The following is an 18,594-nucleotide window of genomic DNA, read 5'->3' as shown; positions in this document are numbered from 1 at the left end:
TGTGCTGGGTGCGTTGGGAGCGGTGCCACTTGCTGTGTGACAGCCTGGTGTGTTCCTCTGCAGTGACAGCCCGCACAGCGAGCCGGGCACCATCGATGAGGTGGACCACGACAACGGGACAGAGCCGCACACCAGTGACGAGGGTGAGCTGGGTGAGCAGGGGCTGGTCCGTGCCAGCAGGGCTGTGCATGCAGGGCTGGCTGCAGCAGGGCTGGCTGCAGCAGGGCTGGCTGCAGCAGGAGGCAGCGCTGTGCTCCCCGTGTGCCAGCAGCACCAGCCGCGAGCGCGCCTTTGGGAAACGCCGCTGGCACTGCCGTGGGGAGGAACCGTGGCAGGGCTGGCTGTGCTGGAAGGGCCCTGGGGAGCTGAGCACCTTCTGCTTCCGACAGCTGCTGCTGCCCTGGCTGTGTCCTGCCTCGGCAGAGCACATCTGCCCTGTGGGGAGGAGGGAGGGCTCACCTGATGAACGGGGCCGCGGGAGGAGGAATGGCAGAGGGAAGGGCACGGTGGGCCAGGTGGTTCTGGGCACAGGGAAGGGCACACGAGGCCAGGTGGCTCCAGGCACAGGGAAGGGCATGCAGGGCTGGGCGGCTCCAGGCCTGCTCTCAGCTCTAGGCAGGAGCCAACCAGCCTGGCAAAGGGAGGCAAGGGAGCTGCTGTGCAGCCAATTTCACACTTGGGTGGCCACGTTAATGGCTCCAATCGGGGTTTCCGAGTGATTAACTGTGGTGCCAAGTGAAGAGCAGATGAGCAGCTGTATTTTGTGGATTTACATATTCCCTCTCCCCCTTGCCCTGCATACACTCCTGCTGGTAGCCCAGCATTGTGTCAGGGCTGAGGGAGCCCTCCTGGCTCTGTCTCCTCCAGAACACTCTACTGATCCTCCTGTGATGTTTCCAGACACTCTGCCCACATGTGGGGGTTGCTTAAGGTGGGGAAGATGAATCTGCTGAAGTGGCCTGGCCTGTCCCAGGTGGGGCTGGAATGGGGCAAGGGTCTGATGCAGCATCCTCTGTGTCCTCCTTTGGTCTCCCCTCCTCCACGTGGGTTTGGTTCCTGAGCAGAGTGTCGGGTCACGCACTGCTGGATGCTGAGCCCACAGTCAGTAATTGGGCAGAGCAAGTTTCCGTGTTTAATGAGAATGAGGCAGATCTGGAGGAACTGGGGGGCTTGCCCTGTTCTGCTCTGTCATTTTCTGTCGGCCAGTCTCCAGGTGGGGATTGAAATGATCCACTGTCTCAGTTAATCAAGACATGCTAATGCTCCAGCAGTGGCAGGGGTGGCTGGGGAGTGAAGCAGTTCTGCCACCCAAGCAATGCACAGTGGGTCGCTCTGGTTAATGAGGAGAGAGACACTGCTGCTGCTTTGCAGTTGTTGCAATGGTTTCTTTAGGATTCAGTGCTCCCCAGCTGGAAACAGATCTGCATGTGAGCCAGGCTCTTTCACAGGCTCCTCAGTGCCCTTGGGTGCCCCAGCAGCTCCTGCTGTGACACACTTGGCCAGAGGCTTAGAGGACCCTGGTGTGCTCATGACCTTCCAAAGTGAAGGTCTGCCTCAGCCCTTCTGTATTTCAGGCCCTGAGCTCCCAGTTTGAGTCACGGGTGTTTGGTAGAGCTCACATTAGGAGAAGTGGGGAAACAGTGAGGCAGAGTGCTGCAGATGGCAGGGTGCAGAGCAGCTGCCTGGCTGGAGTGGTATCATTATTTCTGTGGGAATCCCCAAAGGGACATTAGTTTCTCATCAATAATTCAGGCCAAACTGTCTCCAGGATAAGGAAGGGAGGAGAAGGTAAGTGGGGTTTGATCACAGCATCTGACATGGCTTGACAAAATCTCAGGCTGGAGGATAATGGGTTTCTGTAACCAAAGGCAGAAAATGGGAATGTTGGTGAGGGTGCCATATGCACAGAGGGGGATTCCTGCTGCTCCCCATCTGCTTTCTAGCTGTTTGTAATTGTCAGTAGTTTGTGAGTCTGAGAGGTCCCAGAAAGCCTGGAACAGCACTAAGAATTGATCAGTCTGAAAACAAGAAGGCTCGTGCTCAGTGTGAGCTGCTTGGGGGCGCTGGGCGGCAGCAGCACTGCTGCTCTGGTGAGGGGCTCTGGGGTTCAGCCTCCCGTGCAGGGCTGAGCTCAGCTGCCCTCGCTGTGCCTCTCTCCTGTGCAGAGGTGGAGCAGATTGAAGCCATAGCCAAGTTTGACTACATTGGGCGATCTCCACGGGAGCTCTCCTTCAAGAAAGGGGCCTCGCTGCTGCTGTACCATCGGGCGTCGGAAGACTGGTGGGAAGGGAGACACAACGGGGTGGACGGGCTCATTCCCCACCAGTACATCGTGGTGCAAGACATGTGAGTAAAGTGAGGGTTGTTCAAATCACGTACTTGCACAAGGTCCACGTCAGTCACCCTAAAATAATCAGCCAGTTCTGCAGTTTGTTTAAAGACTTTGGTGAGAAATCTGCGCCTGTTCACTTCTCCCTTTCTGTGCATTGGCTCCATTTGTTTCTCATTTGGGCTGATAAAGACCAGTACTAAACCTTGTACCTCAGTGTACCTGGACCCCATCTCTCATTGCCTCTCCAGCGTGCTGTGACCCAGGCTTACCACTGGCCTTGTCCCTGTGAGCATTGACCTGGATTGTTCAGTGCTCACCTGGCCTGTGGGCAGGTCCCAGGGCCCTTTGCCTCTCTTACAAGTGCTGTGTCTGGAGTCATCACAGGGGATGGGGAGGCAGGTGTGCATTGTTTCCCAGCTCCCAGTGAAGCGGTGGCCTTGGTGCAGCTGCTTGTTAACCAAGGGTGGAGCTGCTGAGGTGGCGATGTTCAGGTTGGCGTGGCACCCTGGCTGCCCTGGGCACAGCCCTGTCACTGGTGTGTCCTTTCCTAGGGACGACGCCTTCTCTGACAGCCTGAGCCAGAAGGCAGACAGCGAGGCGAGCAGCGGGCCGCTGCTGGACGACAAAGCCTCCTCCAAGAACGACATCCAGTCACCAACAGATCACATCATGGACTATGGCTTTGGGGGAGTGATGGGCAGGTAACTCACATTCCTGTCACCATGAGGTGGTTGCTGTCACAGGTGTGGGCAGTCGGTGTGTGGGTAGGGCAGGATGGCAGGGAAAGCTCTGGTAAGCACTGCAGGGTAATAGGAGCTTGGAGGGATTTCATGTGCACTGCTAATGGGAATTTAACATTCACAGAGGGTACAGGGGCCCTGAGCATCCTGGGATAGTGGAAGGTGTCCCTGCCCATGGCAGGGGGTTGAAACAAGATGACCTTTGAGGTCCCTTCCAACGCAAACTACTCTTACGATTTGATGCTGTCCCTTTCTTGGTACTGGCTAAAGTATTTGTCTTTCCTCTTGGCTGAGTCTTCTGAAGCTGGGAGGCTGGAATTTGGTCTGAGCTGAGCTCAGGGCTGAGCTGCTGCCTTGCAGCAGGTGGCCAGCCGTGGTGGGGCTGAGACGCTGACCCGGTGCGTGCTGGATTCCTTGCAGGGTGAGATTGAGGTCTGATGGTGCAGCCATCCCCCGGCGCCGCAGCGGGGGGGACACCCACAGCCCGCCCCGAGGCATGGGGCCCGGCATAGACACCCCTCCTCGAGCAGCAGCCTGCCCCAGCAGCCCCCACAAGATCCCCCTCAACAGGGGCAGGATCGAGAGTCCTGAGAAGCGCAGGATGGCGACGTTCGGCAGCGTGGGCAGCATCAATTTCCCAGACAGGAAGGCCCTGGCTGACAGCCACCCTCTGAGGTCGACCTGCGGCTCCACCCGGCACAGCAGCCTTGGAGATCAGAAATCCCTGGAAGCAGAAGCTCTTGCTGAGGTGAGAGGGCTGGGAGGGCACCTGGAGGCTGCAGGGGAGTGCCTGGAGCCCCTTCGCCTCAGACACTGTTACAGTGCTGCTGCCACTGCTGTCACACCCAGCTCTGTTGGGATGTTCTTGGAAAAGATGCTCACCCAGATGATGTTAATTTTCACCTTGAGTCTTGTGGGGCTGCTGGGCTTGGGAGTCCTGAGGCTTCTCTGGGAGAATATTTTCACTCATCATCTTAGAAGCTCTATAGAATTAATTGGAGCTAACTTGATAGTTATTTCCCTTCAGCTGATTCTTTGAATGTTACCTGAGGCTCACTGAGCATTTTGTAGGTGTTATAAAATTAAGGACTTGTCTACACCAGAACAGCATTAACTAGAGTGACTTTTCAAACAATTGGCTCTGGTGCCTTAAATTGCTTCTCCAATGGTCTTGCTGAGTTAGAGGCCTTAATTAAGTTAAGGTGGATTTAAGCAAAGGCAAATGAGGGTCTCTCCATTTGTACAGGAGACCCCAGCACTGTAGCCATAGGCAGTATCTAGTTCCCTCTGCATGGGCACTTCTGGTTGAACTGGGTTCACCTTCTGGGGGGTCCCTGTGGACAGAGTGTGGAGCCTGGAGGTGGGTGGGCAGTGAGGGGCTGGAGCCAGTCTCCTTGGCTGCCTCAGGCCTTGTTGCTGCCTCTTGTATATCCATGGCGAGCTGCTGTTGTGCCACTCACTCCATAAACATCCCTGTGTCTGTCCCTGCCACGTGCCATTGTCCTGTGTGCGTGGGGCAGCAGAGGCCCCAGACATGCAATGGAGGCTGCAGGGTCTCTCCTGTGAGGAAAAGCCAGCCTCAGTGCTGTGGGGGAGCTGTGTGGGCAGGCTGGTGCTCACCCATCACTCCTGGTGCTCAGGATTTGTGCCCTTTGGAGCCGGTGACGTGGGGAGCACAGGGCACCTTTGTGCAGCCAGTCTGGGCTTCACAGCTTCTCCCAAAGCTCCTGTTTTTCCTGGGAGCTCTTAGCTCAGAGACCCCCTCTGCAGACACGCTTGCCAGGATAGCTGGTGGTGTGCAGGAGAGCGGGTGGTGCTGTGGCACAGCTGACGTTGCTTTGCGTTGGCAGGACATCGAGAAGACCATGAGCACGGCGCTGAACGAGCTGCGGGAGCTGGAGAGGCAGAACACGGCCAAGCAGGCGCCCGACGTGGTCCTGGACACGCTGGAGCCCCTGAAGAACCCCCCGCTGGGCGCCGCCAGCTCGGAGCCGGCCAGCCCCCTGCACACCATCCTGATCCGGGACCCCGAGGCGGCCATGCGGCGCAGCAGCAGCTCCACCAGCGAGATGATGACCACCTTCAAGCCGGCGCTGTCGGCCCGGCTGGCCGGGGCGCAGCTGCGGCCGCCGCCCATGCGGCCGGTGCGGCCCGTGGTGCAGCACCGCTCCAGCAGCAGCAGCAGCTCGGGCGTGGGCAGCCCCGCCGTCACCCCCACCGAGAAGCTGTTCCCCAGCAGCTCGGCAGATAAATCGGGCACCATGTAGGCTGGGCACGGGGACTGCGGACGCCGGGAGCGGGGCGGGCGCGGCGGAGCCTCGCTGGCTGGGCAGGGGGGCAGAGCCCTGCCCGGGGAGCCTCTGTGCAAGGAAACACGCGTGGGGCCTGGGCCTGGTGCTGTACATACGTGTGTGTGTATGTACCTAGGTGTGCACACACCCCATCCATGCAGAACCACTTCCCGAGCTTGCAGTCCTACAGCAGGAGGAGACGGCAGGTCTACGTGTTGGCACTGGAGAGCACACTCAGTGTAGAAGTATATATTAGAAACAAAGTGTACAGAATTCAGTGACTTTTTAAAACAGTAGATTTACCTCAGAAACTGGCTCTGAAATGTCCTCTCTTGAGACAGTGGGTTGGTCTGGGTTTCCAAGGTTGTCTGTGTGCACCTGGAAGCTCACACTGCAGCAGCTGTGCGCCAAGCAATACAAGGCCAGCCTGGAATTTATCTTCTGTACCTCTTGGCATTGAAAAAAAAGAAGGGATGGGAATACAAGTGGGGTCTGTTCACTGCTGGGCTGTGGAGAAGAGCTGGAAATCCATACATGACCATGTGTGACTGGCCAGCAGGAGTCTTTCCAATCCTGAATCCTGAGATGTCTTCATGTGCCTGTGATGCCCTGGCAGCAGGGACAAACCTAGGTGTGTGCCATGGGTGGGAATGGAGTGAAGTGAGTGTCATGAGTGGGACAGAGTGAGGCGTGTGCCATCACCCTCGTGCAGGAGGACGCTGTGCTGCACTGGGACTGTGGAATGCTGCTTCTCTGCAAGTTCTCAGAGTGAGCAAGGACTAGTGACCAAACCTGTGGTAAAGCATGGAGTAACTTAGAGTTTGGAGATTCTTCATCTCCCTTTCCCCACGTGCTTTTTCCTTTTTTTTTTTTTTTTTTTTTAAATCAAAACCCAACCCAGTGGTCTCTTGAGAGTCAGGCCTGAGCAGTGAGGAGGGGTCTCAGGTCAGAGTGGTTGTCCTGCATGAGAAGCATGAGCCGTGTTTGACCTCATCAGATGCAAAGCTGATCTGATGGGTGATACTTTGCACTTTCTGTACTGTACCATATAATACAACAGTTTGAGTTTATGCAAAAGAATCTACATTTTGTTTTACCAGAGAAAAAAATATGCAGAAGGCTGGGGATTGCATGGTCCTGTGTGATAATCCAGACTCCTCTGTAAGCACTGAATCTGAGATGCTCCGTGCTTCTCCTGCAGCTTTTCCTTGTACAGATTTCCATGCAATGCCCCATGGTTTGATTTGGCACTTCCCCATGGTCACGTGCTAATGTCTCCTGACATTCACCCTTCCTCCCTGCTGTCTCTGATCCTGCTGCTCTGTGCCTGGGCGAAGACGCCTGCAAGCCCTCCTGACTCACCCAGCAGCCACTTACCCTGCCTGGGGCTTTGCTTTGTCCCCCCCTTCATCTTCCTCATCTCTCCAGCACTGCTGCGGACCCCAGCTCTGCAGGAGAAGCAGCCTGACTTCTGGAAGCAGCGGAGGCACTGCCCAGGGTGGCAGAACCCGTCAGTCCTGCCGTGGCCCGTGTGTCCTCGGCTGGGGAGCTGCCACGCGTGCAGACTGCCTGTACACTGACACCTGTACCCGTGTGCCTGTGCTTCCACAGCTGCACCCACACCTCACCTCCACGGCTGCGCCCTGTGCACGGGCACAGAGCTGACACCGCAGCCGTGGGACCGGCGGGTGCCCGTCGCGTGCCCGGCCCCCGCGTCCCCTCGCGCCCCGCTCTGCCAGCCCTGTAAATATTGCTGTACTTGCTTATCTGCTCGAAAGTAACTGTTAACCTGTAAACTGTACAAAAATAGGCTCAAATTAGATAAAGCCAATGCCACTCAACAAATCTTTGCACTTAGTAGGTAGCTCAATGTAAAAATAAACCCAGTAATAATAATAGTAATCGCGAAGGGAAGCGAAGCCGCCGGCACCCCTCGCAGAGCCCGTGGGGAGCAGCTCTGCCCATGTCCCTCCCTGCCACGCTGGCAGGGCAGACGGCGTGTGTGCGTGTCTGTGAACGTCCTCGGCGTTTGGTTCACGTTGGTGTTTATTTCTCCATCACCCCCTTTCCTGGCGCAGCCCCTGGGCACTGCCCGGCCTGGCGCGGCGGCTGCGGGTGCTCGGCCAGGCCGGGCTGGTCGGGGACCTGTGCTGGGGAGGGAAGGACCCATTTGGCACGAGTGCTGTGTGGCCATTGCCAGTAATTATTACTTTTGTTTCCATTTAGTTCCTGGAGAACATTCACTTTGCCAGTTTTCTGGTTTTTGTATGCTTTCTGAGATGACTTGAGAGCAAACCCATCTTCATTAGGGGTTTTATTTCCTCCCTTACTTTTGACCATACGGTACAAATTCCAGTGTCTTTCTATTAAATTATTGCCTTCCATTTTCCTTTGTTTTGTTTTGTTGTGGGTTTTTAATACAATTGTTTTCTTATCTTTAAGTGCCTTTTTGAGCACCAAAACAAACGGTTGGAGTTCAGGCCTGGGGGCTGTGCACACATGGGTTCGTCTGGGCAGTTGTGTTGTGCTGGGGGTGATTGCTTTTGAAGTCCTTCCATTTTTCTGTTTAATGAAAAGGGAACCAAGAATTTTTGTTGGAGAATAAACTCCCCCTTTGTAATATGGTATTCCAAGTGTAGTTTTAACTACTGTAAATTTAAGGGAAGAAATGTATTTTTCTGTAAGCGAACTTGGCACAAAATCGAACCACATGCGTTGTAGGAGCATCATAACTGGAACTCGCTCATGGTTTGTGAGTGACTGACTCCGATCCTCGGTACCTCCCTGAGGGCACAGACTGTGTGTGGGCTTCAGGGTTCACAGAGCTTCACTGTGACGGCCCACGGCCGAGCTGCCGCCGGAGCCGGGCTGGGTGAGCTGTGCCCCAGAGGGCGGCTGCTCAGGGCAGCTGTGTCTGCTGGGCAGAGCGAGCGCCGCTCTGGGCTCAGCCCTGTCCAGCCCTGCCGGCCATGGCCTGCCATGAGGGGAGTGTGGTGGCACTTGTGTCATCCATCCCAGCCGTGGCCATGGCCCTGCCATGAGGGGAGCACGGTGGCACTGTGTCCCTGCAGTGTCCAGCCCAGCCATGGCCATGGCCTGCCATGGGGCTGAGGAGAGCACGATGGCACCGTGGCCCTGCCCCATCCCAGCCATGGCCCTGCTGTGAGGGGAGCACGGTGGCACCACAGCCTTGCCGTGAGGGGAGCACGATGGCACCGTGGCCCTGCCCCATCCCAGCCATGGCCCTGCTGTGAGGGGAGCGCGGTGGCACCACGGCCCTGCCGTGAGGGGAGCATGGTGGCACCATGGCCCTGCCATGAGGAGAGCACGGTGGCACCGCAGCCCTGCCATGAGGGGAGCATGGTGGCACCATGGCCCTGCTGTGAGGGGAGCACGGTGGCACCGTGTCCCTGCAGTGTCCAGCCCAGCCCGGCCATGGCCTGCCGTGAGGGGAGCGCGGTGGCACTGCGGCCCTGCCCCATGCCAGCCATGGCCTGCCGTGAGGGGAGCATGGTGGCACCGTGTCCCTGCAGTGTCCAGCCCAGCCCGGCCATGGCCTGCCGTGAGGGGAGCGCGGTGGCACCCCCCCCTGCCCTGGACAGGCCCTCAGCGCTGGAGCGCGGGCCCGGGCGGCCATGACTGCACTTTGTTCCTTAGGCTGAAGTCCCTGGTAGGTGGTTGTTGTGTCCCGGGTGTGTAATTTGCCTAGCAGTGTTGTGGTTCTCGCGGGGCGGCAGTAGATGTCCCGAGTCTGATTTGCTTTGCGTGGCTGGGCTGCGGGGTCTGGGGGGGCCGGGGCTGGTTGTGCCGGGAGGCCGTGGGAGACTGCCCGCTGTCCTGGCCATCCTCCTCCTCCTCTTCCTCCTCTGGTGTTGTCTCTGTAACGTATGGTGAGATGCCGTCAGCTAGAGTGTCTGAGTGGGTCCTCGTGTGTGCTGGTGATGCCATGTAGATGAAGCCACTGGTTGGGTGTGGACTCATCCTGTTGAATAAACTGCTTAACTTTTCTCAAAAACGTTGTCTGTGGTTTCAGAACATTTGCTGCCTCTTGCCTGTGCTTCCTCCCCACACCTCCTACGCCCCTCAGCATCCTGCCCTGCCCTGGGCAGTACAGACACTGTCTCCTGCCCCTGCAGCCGGCTCTGCGTGCTGTTTATGCTGCTGAGGGGATAAAAAACTCACATTCTAAACAAACAGCCCCAGGGCCCTTCGCACCCAGGCGGTGAGGAACTGCGCTGGACTCTTCAGGCTGGGTTCTGTCTCTTCCCATTGTTTGTTTTTGGGTTTTTTTCTGCTGGGTCGTGGCTTCATTCCCCTCCCATCCTGGCGGCGTGGAGAGGCAGAGAGCTGCCCGGTTCCATCCATGATCCGTGCTCGAGGTGGGGCAGCTGCAGACACAGCTGGTGATGCTCCCTGGGTCTGTGTAGGGCACGGGCAGGGGGAGGGCTGGGCAAGCTGCATCGCCCCGTCCTTAATTACCCCTCCTTAAATGCGGTTAATGGGCTCGGCCCGGGGGGCGGTGAGTGCAGCGTGGGCTCGGGGCTGCCCTGGTCACCGCCCTGGCCTCAGCACCGAGAGCAGCTGGCAGCAGCACGGCCCGGGTCTGGCACGGCCCGGTACCCACCGCGGGAGCACCTGGGCACCCTGGGCACCGCTCTGGCAGGTCCCTGGGCAGCGGGTGCGTGTGGAGGAGCGGGGCTGGGCCAGGCCTGGAGGGTGCCAGCTGGGGACTAGCTGTGTGCGACACTTGGGAGGCCTCGTGGGGTGTGTGCCAGGCGTGCAAAGTGTGTGCCAGGTGTGTGCCAGGTGCGCTCCAGGTGTGTGCCAGGTGTGTGCCCGGTGCGCTCCAGGTGTGTGCAAAGTGTGCTCCAGGCGTGCTCCAGGTGTGTGCCCGGTGCGCTCGGTGCCCGCGGTGTCCGCCCGCCGCCAGCAGGGGGCAGCAGCGCCCCGCGCCCGGCCGGGCCGAGCGCCCGCGGGGAGGGCACCGGGCCGCTTATTTTCCTTTTCCCTTTTCCTTTTCCCCTTTTCCTTTTTCCTTTCCCTTTTTCCTTTCCCTTTCCCTTTTTTCTTTCCCTTTTTCCTTTTTCCTTTTTTCTTTTTCCTTTTTTCTTTTTCCTTTTTTCTTTTTCCTTTTTTCTTTTTCCTTTTTCCTTTCCTTTTCCCTTTCCTTTTTCTTTCCTTTTTCCCTTTCCTTTTTCTTTCCTTTTTCCCTTTCCTTTTTCCCTTTTCCTTTTCCTTTTCCTTTTTCCTTTTTCTTTTTCCTTTTCCTTTTTCCTTTTTCCTTTTTTCTTTTTCGTTTTTTCTTTTTCCTTTTCCCTTTCCTTTTCCTTTTCCCTTTTCCCTTTTCCCTTTTCCCTTTTCCTTTTTCCTTTTTCCTTTTTCTTTTCCTTTTTCCTTTTTCCTTTTTCCTTTTTCCTTTTCATTTCCCTTTTCCCTTTTCCTTTTTCCTTTCCCTTTCCCTTTTTCCTTTCCCTTTCCCTTTTTTCTTTCCCTTTTTCCTTTTATTTTTCCTGTTTCCTGTTTCCTTTTTCCTTTTTCCTTTTTCCTTTTTCCTTTTTCCTTTTTCCTTTTTCCTTTTTCCTTTTTTCTTTTTCCTTTTTTCTTTTTCCTTTTTCCTTTTTCCTTTTTCCTTTTTCCTTTTCGTTTCCCTTTTCCCTTTTCCTTTTGCCTTTTTCAATTTCTTTTTCCCTTTTTCTTCATTTTTCCTTTTTCCTCTTCCTTTTCCCCTTTCCCTTTTCCTCCGGGCAAAGTGCTGCACGGGCTGCCACTGACTGAACTGAAATGAATACCTGATTCTCTCCAGAGGGCCCAGTTAGCCAGGTGAGGTGCAATAATCATTAACTCTAAGCGTGAACAATAAATTGGATGTATTTATTAGTTTCTGTGGGCCGGTTGCAGCATTTGCATGTAGATCACCTTTCCGCTCTGCTGCGCCGGGTGTTGGTTCCCTCTGCAGTCGGCTTCAGGGGGATGCGGCAGGGGATTGCATCAAACCAAAAACTGCCTAAAACCAGCCTGAATGCAGGCGCGGAGGCGGACACAGAGGGCCGGGGGCAGACGCTGCCCCAGCCAGCCCCGCTCTCCGCGGGTGAGGAGACAGCAGAGCCCTTGCTGTCAGCTCTGGGGAGCTCCTGGGCTGCTGGAGCGGGCACAGCTGGAGGGTGACAGTGCCGGGCCCTGGCTCTGCCTCACCAGCACTCCCTGGAGCCCCCGAGGAGATGGAAGAGCTCTCAGCTGCCTCCAGTCAGCTCTGACTGCCAAGGAATGGCCTCTGGGTGACTTGCCTTGGATCCAAGAGCCTCTGTGTGCTCCAAGGGACACCTGAGGGCACTCTGGCTCCTGTCACACTCACAGCTAGTGAATGAAAAAATGACCCAGAAATGAAATGTAGAGGAAATGGTGCAGAACTTAGTGATTAGTGCTTTGAACCTGGACTCAAAGTGGAACAAGTGCTCTCAGTCCTGCTGACTGAATCAAATAACCCAAATTGCTAATACATTTTAGTAATTTTTTTCATGCGCAAAGACATGGAAGTGCTTTTAGCAAATGAGGTAAAGATTTTCCATTGAAGTCTAAAACTAAAACAGAGCTGTGTGCTGTGGGTGCCCAGAGCCTGCTGTGAGCTGATGGCAGGAGCTGTGCATGGCTCCCTGTCCCTCCTGTGGCTCTGAGTCTGACTGCCCTGGCACTGGCTGTGCCCTGGGCATGGCTGTGCCCTGGCACTGGCATTGTGCACAGCCACGGGCCACAGCAGGGAGCCAGCAGGGAGCCCAGGGTGCAGAGAGGAGTGGGAATGGGAAGCCAGGGCCATGTGGGATGTCTGGGGCCACCTGAGGGTAGTGGCTCACCCAGCATCCCAGGTCAGAGGGGTTTTGCAGCCCCTGCTGCTGTTTCAGCCCAGATGTGGCTTTCAGATCCCTTTGGGCAGCAGCTCTGTCTTTCCTGGGGTTCCCTGCTCTTGTGAACATTTGAGAGATGCTCTGTTCCATTTTGGAGGGTGGATATTAAGTGTTAGGGTGTGGATTTATTGCACCCTCGTTGCTTGTGGCTGGACCATGCCCTGCTGGGCCATTTAGGGCCCTTTCTCCTGCCTGATCCCCTCTGCCCGTGGCACCCCTGGTGCCTGGGGCTGCCCAGCAGCTCAGCCCCCGGGCAGGGCAGCAGGAGTGGCCCCAGGCACGTGGCAGAGGTTTTCCTGTGAGCATGTGCCTGGGTTTGGAGGCATTCCCTGCGAGCATGTGTTTGATTTCCTGTGCAGAGGAGAAAACACTGCAGATGAGACTGATTCTTGAAACTGGCCAAGTGTTTTCCAGCTGTCAGCTGCCCTGGCCCTGCCCAGGGATAGCTCATCAGCCGTGGGAGGGACAGTGCTGGCACAGCCCGTGCTGCTGTGGTTTGGTGCATTCTGAGCTTGGATTCAAATTTAGTTTTTTTCTTTGAATGTTTCGCTCCCTGCCCCAGCCCAAGCCAATGTCCCCGTGTCCCTGGAGAGGAGCCCTGCCCTGGCTGACCAGTGCTGACGTGCTGGGTGTCTGGAGTGTTCCTGGTGCCCCCAGTGTCCCCAGCCCTGCCCAGCTCTGGGCTCCAGCAGGACCTGCAGCAGCCAGGGCTGAGTGAGCCCCTTCCCTGGGGGGGTTGTGCTGTGTCCTGTGCCTGAGCTGGCTGCAGGCACACAACGAAAATAGGAGTATTTACTCAACTTTTGAGAACCCTTTTATTTCCCCTTAATATACACCTACAGCCTCACTGTAGAAGCACTGGAAACCAGACTTTAGCAGGCCTGAGAGACTGCAGCATTATCCATCTTCTGTCAATACTGTGGAGCAGTTGGAAACCTTCTTATGATCCCAGCTCAGCTGGAAAACAGCTCCACATTCCTGCTGCCCTTTGGGATCACTTCCCTTGCTTGTGGGGTGGGAGGCAGCAGCTGTTGAAACATCTTGGTTTAAGTGTTTATTGGGATAAAAGTGTCATTTGCTGGATTGTAAATATCTTGTGCATCAGATCAGCATAAGCACTGCAGGTAAACCAGCCTTGCTGTGTTCCACAGAGATGCCTCTTCCCTCCCAGGAATCTTCCAGAGACCTGGGCTTGGAGTCCTTGATGCTGCAAAGCCAGAGGAGGTTTGTGTGTTGGAAATGAAGCTCCAGCTCTGGAGCAAAGCTTATCCCAGACCTTTAAATCCAATAACACCCTCCTGACAGCTTCCAAAGGCCAGGCACCCTCTGGCAGCTCCTAATTCCACCCCAGCCCCATCAGCATGAGACTCATCTCTGGGCACGCAAACGCGTCCGGTCCTATCTAACGAAGATAAATTTCTTAATTAGGACACAGCTGCCTGGGGCACTTGGAGGTTTGATGAGTGAGAGCTTGGCTGGGAGCTGCTGCAGATCCTTGGCTGCTGTCCCTGGGAGCTCGTGCACTGAGGATGGGGCTGGGTGGGCTCAGCCTGGCCACAGCTCCCTGTGACTGGCCCAGGAAAGGGCTGTCAGCAGGGCTGGTCACCAGCCCAAACCTCCCTATCCCGCCCAAAGCTGAGGGCTCGTTTCCCTCCTGGATGTGTCTCCAAGAAATAACTGTCCTTGGCTGCATTTCCCACCCCCCACCTGCTGCTGCTGAGCACTAATGGAACTTCTGTTGCATTTCTCTCTCTAAATTGTTGCTGCATCCATTTTTTTTACTCCCTTCAAGACAGCCTTTATAAAAATTATATAGTTAGCAATGACTGGGCAAGTGCTGAAGCTGGCAGAGCTGTGCCATGGAGCAGGGCAGTGCTGAGCTTGTGAGGCTGTGGCAATGGCTGAGAGTGAGCAGGCTCTCAAGAAGGCTCTAGGTGAGATGAAGCCTTTTTCTTAAAGGAAAAAAATAAAAAAAATTAGTCTTACGTAAGTCAAAACATCTGCTGGTGCATGACTAATGCCTTCCCTCCTCCCTGGTGTGGCAACTGAAGTCCATGGGAATGATATAAATGATTGTTTCCTGTAAGAAGTTATACATTGTTGACAGGGCTTTTGGGGACAAGCCTTGTGTGCAGCCACCCTTCCCTTTGGCTGCTTGCTGTGCCTTTGGATCCAGCTGCTCCTGGCCCCGCTGCCACGCGCTGACAGCAAGGGCCAAACGCGTTGTGCCAGCCCAGCCCGTGCCAGGCTGGATTTGTTCCTGCCCAAGTCAGCTTAACGGGACAGTTACCTGTGCTCGGGGAGGTCACTGGTGCACAGTGCTGACAGCTGAACCAGCTGAGTGCTGGGCTGTGGGGTGCCCAGCGTGGCAGCCTCGGTGGCACCGCTGTGCCCTCCAGAGCAGGGGTGCTGGCACTGGGGTGCTGCTGCCTTCCCCAGGGCACGGCTGATGGCAGCAGGTGACAGACTGCATCCCTCTGGGGTGGCTGTGTTGGTGAGGGCTGGCCTGTCTGGGGGGAAGGCAAGGAAATGTTTTACAGACCCAACAGCCAAAGTGGCCCCAAATGTGGCTTTGTTCCCACAGAGCTCCCCGTTCTGGCAGTGGTTCTCTGCAGCACCTTTACAACTTTGCTCACCTGTTTGCCTCTCGATTCCAGTTTAGACCTGGTGTGGATCTGGTGCCCCTGCCCGTCCCAAGGCTCCCACCCCCCACGTCCCAGCAGGACTCCTGTGCCAGTCTGCCCAGTGCCACCCAGCAGGGAATGGGGCTAATTCTCTTCTGTGCTGAATTTCTGTTGATATGTCTTGAGTTTTGGTGTCGTTTCCCTGCCTGGATCTCAGTTCTGGACACTCTGTGTCTGTGTCTCTGGTCAGAGCAGGAGGAGCTGCTGGTCCAGTAGGGGTGAGTGCTTCTAGCAGATGGATGGATGCAGGTGTCTCTCAGCTTCCAAACACTGCACCAGCCTGCTCTGGGTTTCTGCTTTCCACGGTCTGGGACATTAACTGCTGCCAGAATTACTAATGGGCTTCTGCTTTTAGCCTGAGTGCTGCAGGCTGCTGCTCCAAGGTGGAGATCATGGAGTCAATTAAGTAATTACCTGGTGTTTCAGCTGCCAACACTCGAGAGGTTTTGTTTTCCACCACTGGCATCAATCCCAACACACATCTCACCCAGAGTCATCAGCAGTGGTCTGTGCACTACCAGAGCAGGCTGCTGCGCCATGGACAGGCTGGAGCTGCTTTTCTGCGTGTGCTCTGGTGACAAATGGTTCCTCCTCCCTCTGTTTAGTCTCATTCTGGCACATAAATCCAGGCATAAACAGGCTAGGCTGAGCAGAAGCCGAAATTGCCTCTGCATAGTTCTTGCTGTGAGTGTTTTACCCTGCTGATTTGATGAGCAGCAGCTCCCCAGTGAAATGCACCAGTGAATTCTGCTGAGCTCAGCAGCGCGAGCTGAGCTGGAGGTGACACACAGTGGCACGAGGAGCAGCCAGACTCTGCAGAGGCCCCATCATCCAGGGAAATGCATCCCCAGTGGCTCTGGACTCCTCAGGCTCCTGGTGAGGCAGTGCTGGGCCTGCTGGAGCGTGCTGATGCCCAGGGACAGGGCTGGTGGGAGGCATCCCTGCCCCCGGGCACAAGGGGCACAAATGCACAATCCATGGCAGAGCACGGCAGCCTCGCTGGTGAAAGCTGTGTTCCTAAATCAGAGCTGGGAAGGGCTGAGGGGCCAGAGCCCCACGAGGAGCTCCCGGGCCTCTCTTGCACTTCCCAGTAATTTACAGGGAGGACAAATGAACCTTCACAGGAGCAGGGGCATGTCTGGGGAATGTCTTACCTGGCAGAGACACGGAGTGCAGGGAGGTCTGCTACCCCTGCATAGGCTGAGAACTGTTTAGGAACAGGGGAAGGCAGCACTGAAGTGGTAAATACAGCAGCAGAACAGCCCTAACAGTTTTTGGCAGAGGAATGAAGTCCCAACAATGGGCATTTTGGTGGCAAATCAGCAGCCATGTGGCACAAGGGACTGCCAACAATTTATACACAAACTGCTCCCAAGTCCCTTTCCTAGCTGAAAAAGGCTAAATCTGTGCAGGAGAGCTGGAATGTCGACTAAGAAACACTTCTGGTAATGTGTTGACTCTCTTGCCTTTGGATTTCACCTGATTTACCCATTTTGTCTGCATGGGAATGCAAATTGTTGTTTCCTATTTGTCAGCCCCTGCCTGGGGCCTCCATCTCAGGTCTCTGGTGGGATACAGAGCACTGCAGTTATACACGGAATAACTGCACAGGGAATCACTGAGAGAAACTGGGCAAAGTCAAGTCATCTCCCCCTGAGAAGGAAGGGTCTTAGCCTTTCCTGAGGCTGGGATGTTGTTCCTGGGCTCTTGCTGGTACTTGTTCTCAAAATGCTCAGCATCCTCACGTTTCTGCAAGCAGATGAATTAATTTAATTCAGCTTTTTTTTTCTTTTATTCCTGTTTTTTTCCCCTTTGGTTTATTTTAAATGGTGGGGAAGGGAATTGCACCCAGGCTAAGAACCAAACAGACAAAGAGTGCCTCTGAGGCACAAAGCTGTCAATGGAATACACTGTTGGGAGACAATCAAAGAGAATGGGAAGTATTACAGACCTATCACTGTGTCTAAGAGTGCATGGATTATCAGTGTGGGAGTTTTTATACCGGAGTAGTTTGGAGCTGTGAGATTACTCATGATTTTTCTAACATTTACTGGATCAGCATCATTGTCCAAATGGGAGATATGTGCGTGTGCTAAACAATGTCTCTGAAATGTCAGCAAGTGTTGCTGTTGGCAGAAGTCCCCAGCCAGCAAAGGCCACTTCAGCACTGGCTCTTTCTCTGACTCCGTGTCCCTGTCCCAGCTCTGGGCTCTCTCTGCCTGCTCACCTGCTGCCCCCTCTCCCCAGGCTGCCTGTGCAGCAGCCAGTGTCATTTCATCCATCCCCCAGGCCAGGCCCACTCAGTCAGCACTGTTTGCTATGAAATGCCCAGAGTGATTTTATTCATCTTGTCCATCTTAAGGCACTCCAGGAGAAAGTTTAAATATTATTTCTGGCTCCTTTGGCTGCTAACTCACAGCATTTTCATGGAAGCTTCCACGCTGCTCTGTAAAACAGTAAGATGCTTTTGGCTGATTTATGTTGGCCTAAAGTCATTGCAGTAGACTAAAAAACAAAAAAAGGATTTCATTTGTGCTTTCAAGTAATTTCTGTGTGAAATGACCAGACACTTGTGGAGCTGTGGCTGTGCTCTGCCAAAGCAGCAAAGGTTGTGTTTGAGGGAGCTGCCAGCACAAGCTCTGCTAGGGTGATAAATTGGGAGCATTTTGGGTGGGCTGGGAAGATGCTGACTAGTGAAAGGCTGTCAGCATTGCTGTGCCTTGTGTGCTTGGAGGGCCGTGAGGGAGCTGGGCTTGACTCAAAACCCAGACTAGCTCACAGGAGAAACCAGGCACGGGTGCACAGGGTTTTCAGGTCGGAGCAGGTCTGAGTCTGCAAGGAGTGAAGGGCTAAAACACACCTGTGAAACGCAGGGAGCAGAGGGAGCCCGTGCTGCTCTGCAGAGCATTATAGAAATGGTTAAATGTGCTTCAGGTGTGTGTGAAAACCTGCAGTGCAGCACGTTTAATCAGCAGGAACAGCACAGGCGTGTGAGGCGAGGGCTCTGGCGGCTGTCAGCCGCTCCGGTCACTGCCGGGCTCCGGCCCCGCTCCGGCACTTCCCATTCCCTGCAGCTCCATCCCCGCTCCGGCACTTCCCGGTCCCGGGCTCCATCCCCGGTCCCGCAGTTCCCATTCCCGCTCTTCCCGTTGGTTCCATCCCTGCTCCCATCCCTGTTCCCCATCTCCGTTCCCGTAGTTCCCGTTCCTGGCGCTCCCATCCCAGCTCCCGTTGGTTCCCGTTCCCGTAGTTCCCGTTCCCGTTGGTTCCATCCCCGCTCCCATCCCCGTATCCCGTTCCCCATCCCCGTGGTTCCCGTATTCCGGTTCCCGTGGGCTCCTGTAGTTCCTGTTCCCCGTAGTTCCCGTTGGTTCTATCCCCGCTCCCATTCCCCATCCCCGTTCCCCGTGGTTCCCGCCGGTTCCCATTCCAGTAGTTCCCGTTCCCATCCCAGTTCCCGTTTGTTCCCGGTTCCCGTTCCCCGTGGTTCCTGTTCCCGTCGGTTCCATCGCCGCTCCCGTTCCCCGCTCCCGTTTGTTCCCGTACCCCGGTTCCCGTTCCCGTGGGCTCCTGTAGTTCCTGTTCCCCGTAGTTCCCGTTGGTTCCATCCCCGCTCCCATTCCCGTTCCCCGGTTCCCGTTCCCGTTC

The 18,594-nt window shown here is 55.6% G+C and overlaps 1 protein-coding gene and 1 long non-coding RNA gene across 6 annotated transcripts in view; one reads left to right on the top strand and one right to left on the bottom strand.

Annotated features, from left to right (window-relative positions):
* The window catches only part of SRGAP3 (SLIT-ROBO Rho GTPase activating protein 3), a 72,853-nt gene extending 65,106 nt beyond the window's left edge, over positions 1–7,747 (top strand). For 2 of the 5 annotated variants that reach the window (XM_064433164.1, XM_064433167.1), the window contains exons 18-22: positions 64–152; positions 2,166–2,346; positions 2,884–3,033; positions 3,493–3,820; positions 4,923–7,747. In XM_064433164.1, coding sequence (XP_064289234.1) covers positions 64–152; positions 2,166–2,346; positions 2,884–3,033; positions 3,493–3,820; positions 4,923–5,339 — 1,165 coding nt within the window. In that variant the 3' untranslated portion in view covers positions 5,340–7,747. Of the gene's footprint in view, positions 1–63; positions 153–2,165; positions 2,347–2,883; positions 3,034–3,492; positions 3,821–4,922 lie in introns of those variants that run through there. The other 3 variants (XM_064433168.1, XM_064433166.1, XR_010368783.1) reach the window with 2 other exon arrangements.
* Positions 7,748–8,391: 644 nt separating this feature from the next.
* On the bottom strand, positions 8,392–9,697 carry LOC135308251 (uncharacterized). Its single transcript, XR_010368784.1, has 3 exons — positions 8,921–9,697; positions 8,804–8,857; positions 8,392–8,459 (listed from the first exon to the last, which is right to left on the bottom strand). It is a non-coding gene; the product is annotated as an uncharacterized LOC135308251 (long non-coding RNA).
* Between the last annotated feature and the right edge of the window lie 8,897 nt (positions 9,698–18,594).

Source organism: Passer domesticus, chromosome 9 (assembly GCF_036417665.1).
Source record: "Passer domesticus isolate bPasDom1 chromosome 9, bPasDom1.hap1, whole genome shotgun sequence".
NCBI lineage: Eukaryota > Metazoa > Chordata > Aves > Passeriformes > Passeridae > Passer > Passer domesticus.
The sequence above is the reverse complement of the archived record's forward strand: the minus strand, read 5'-3'. Positions and strand labels throughout refer to the sequence as shown.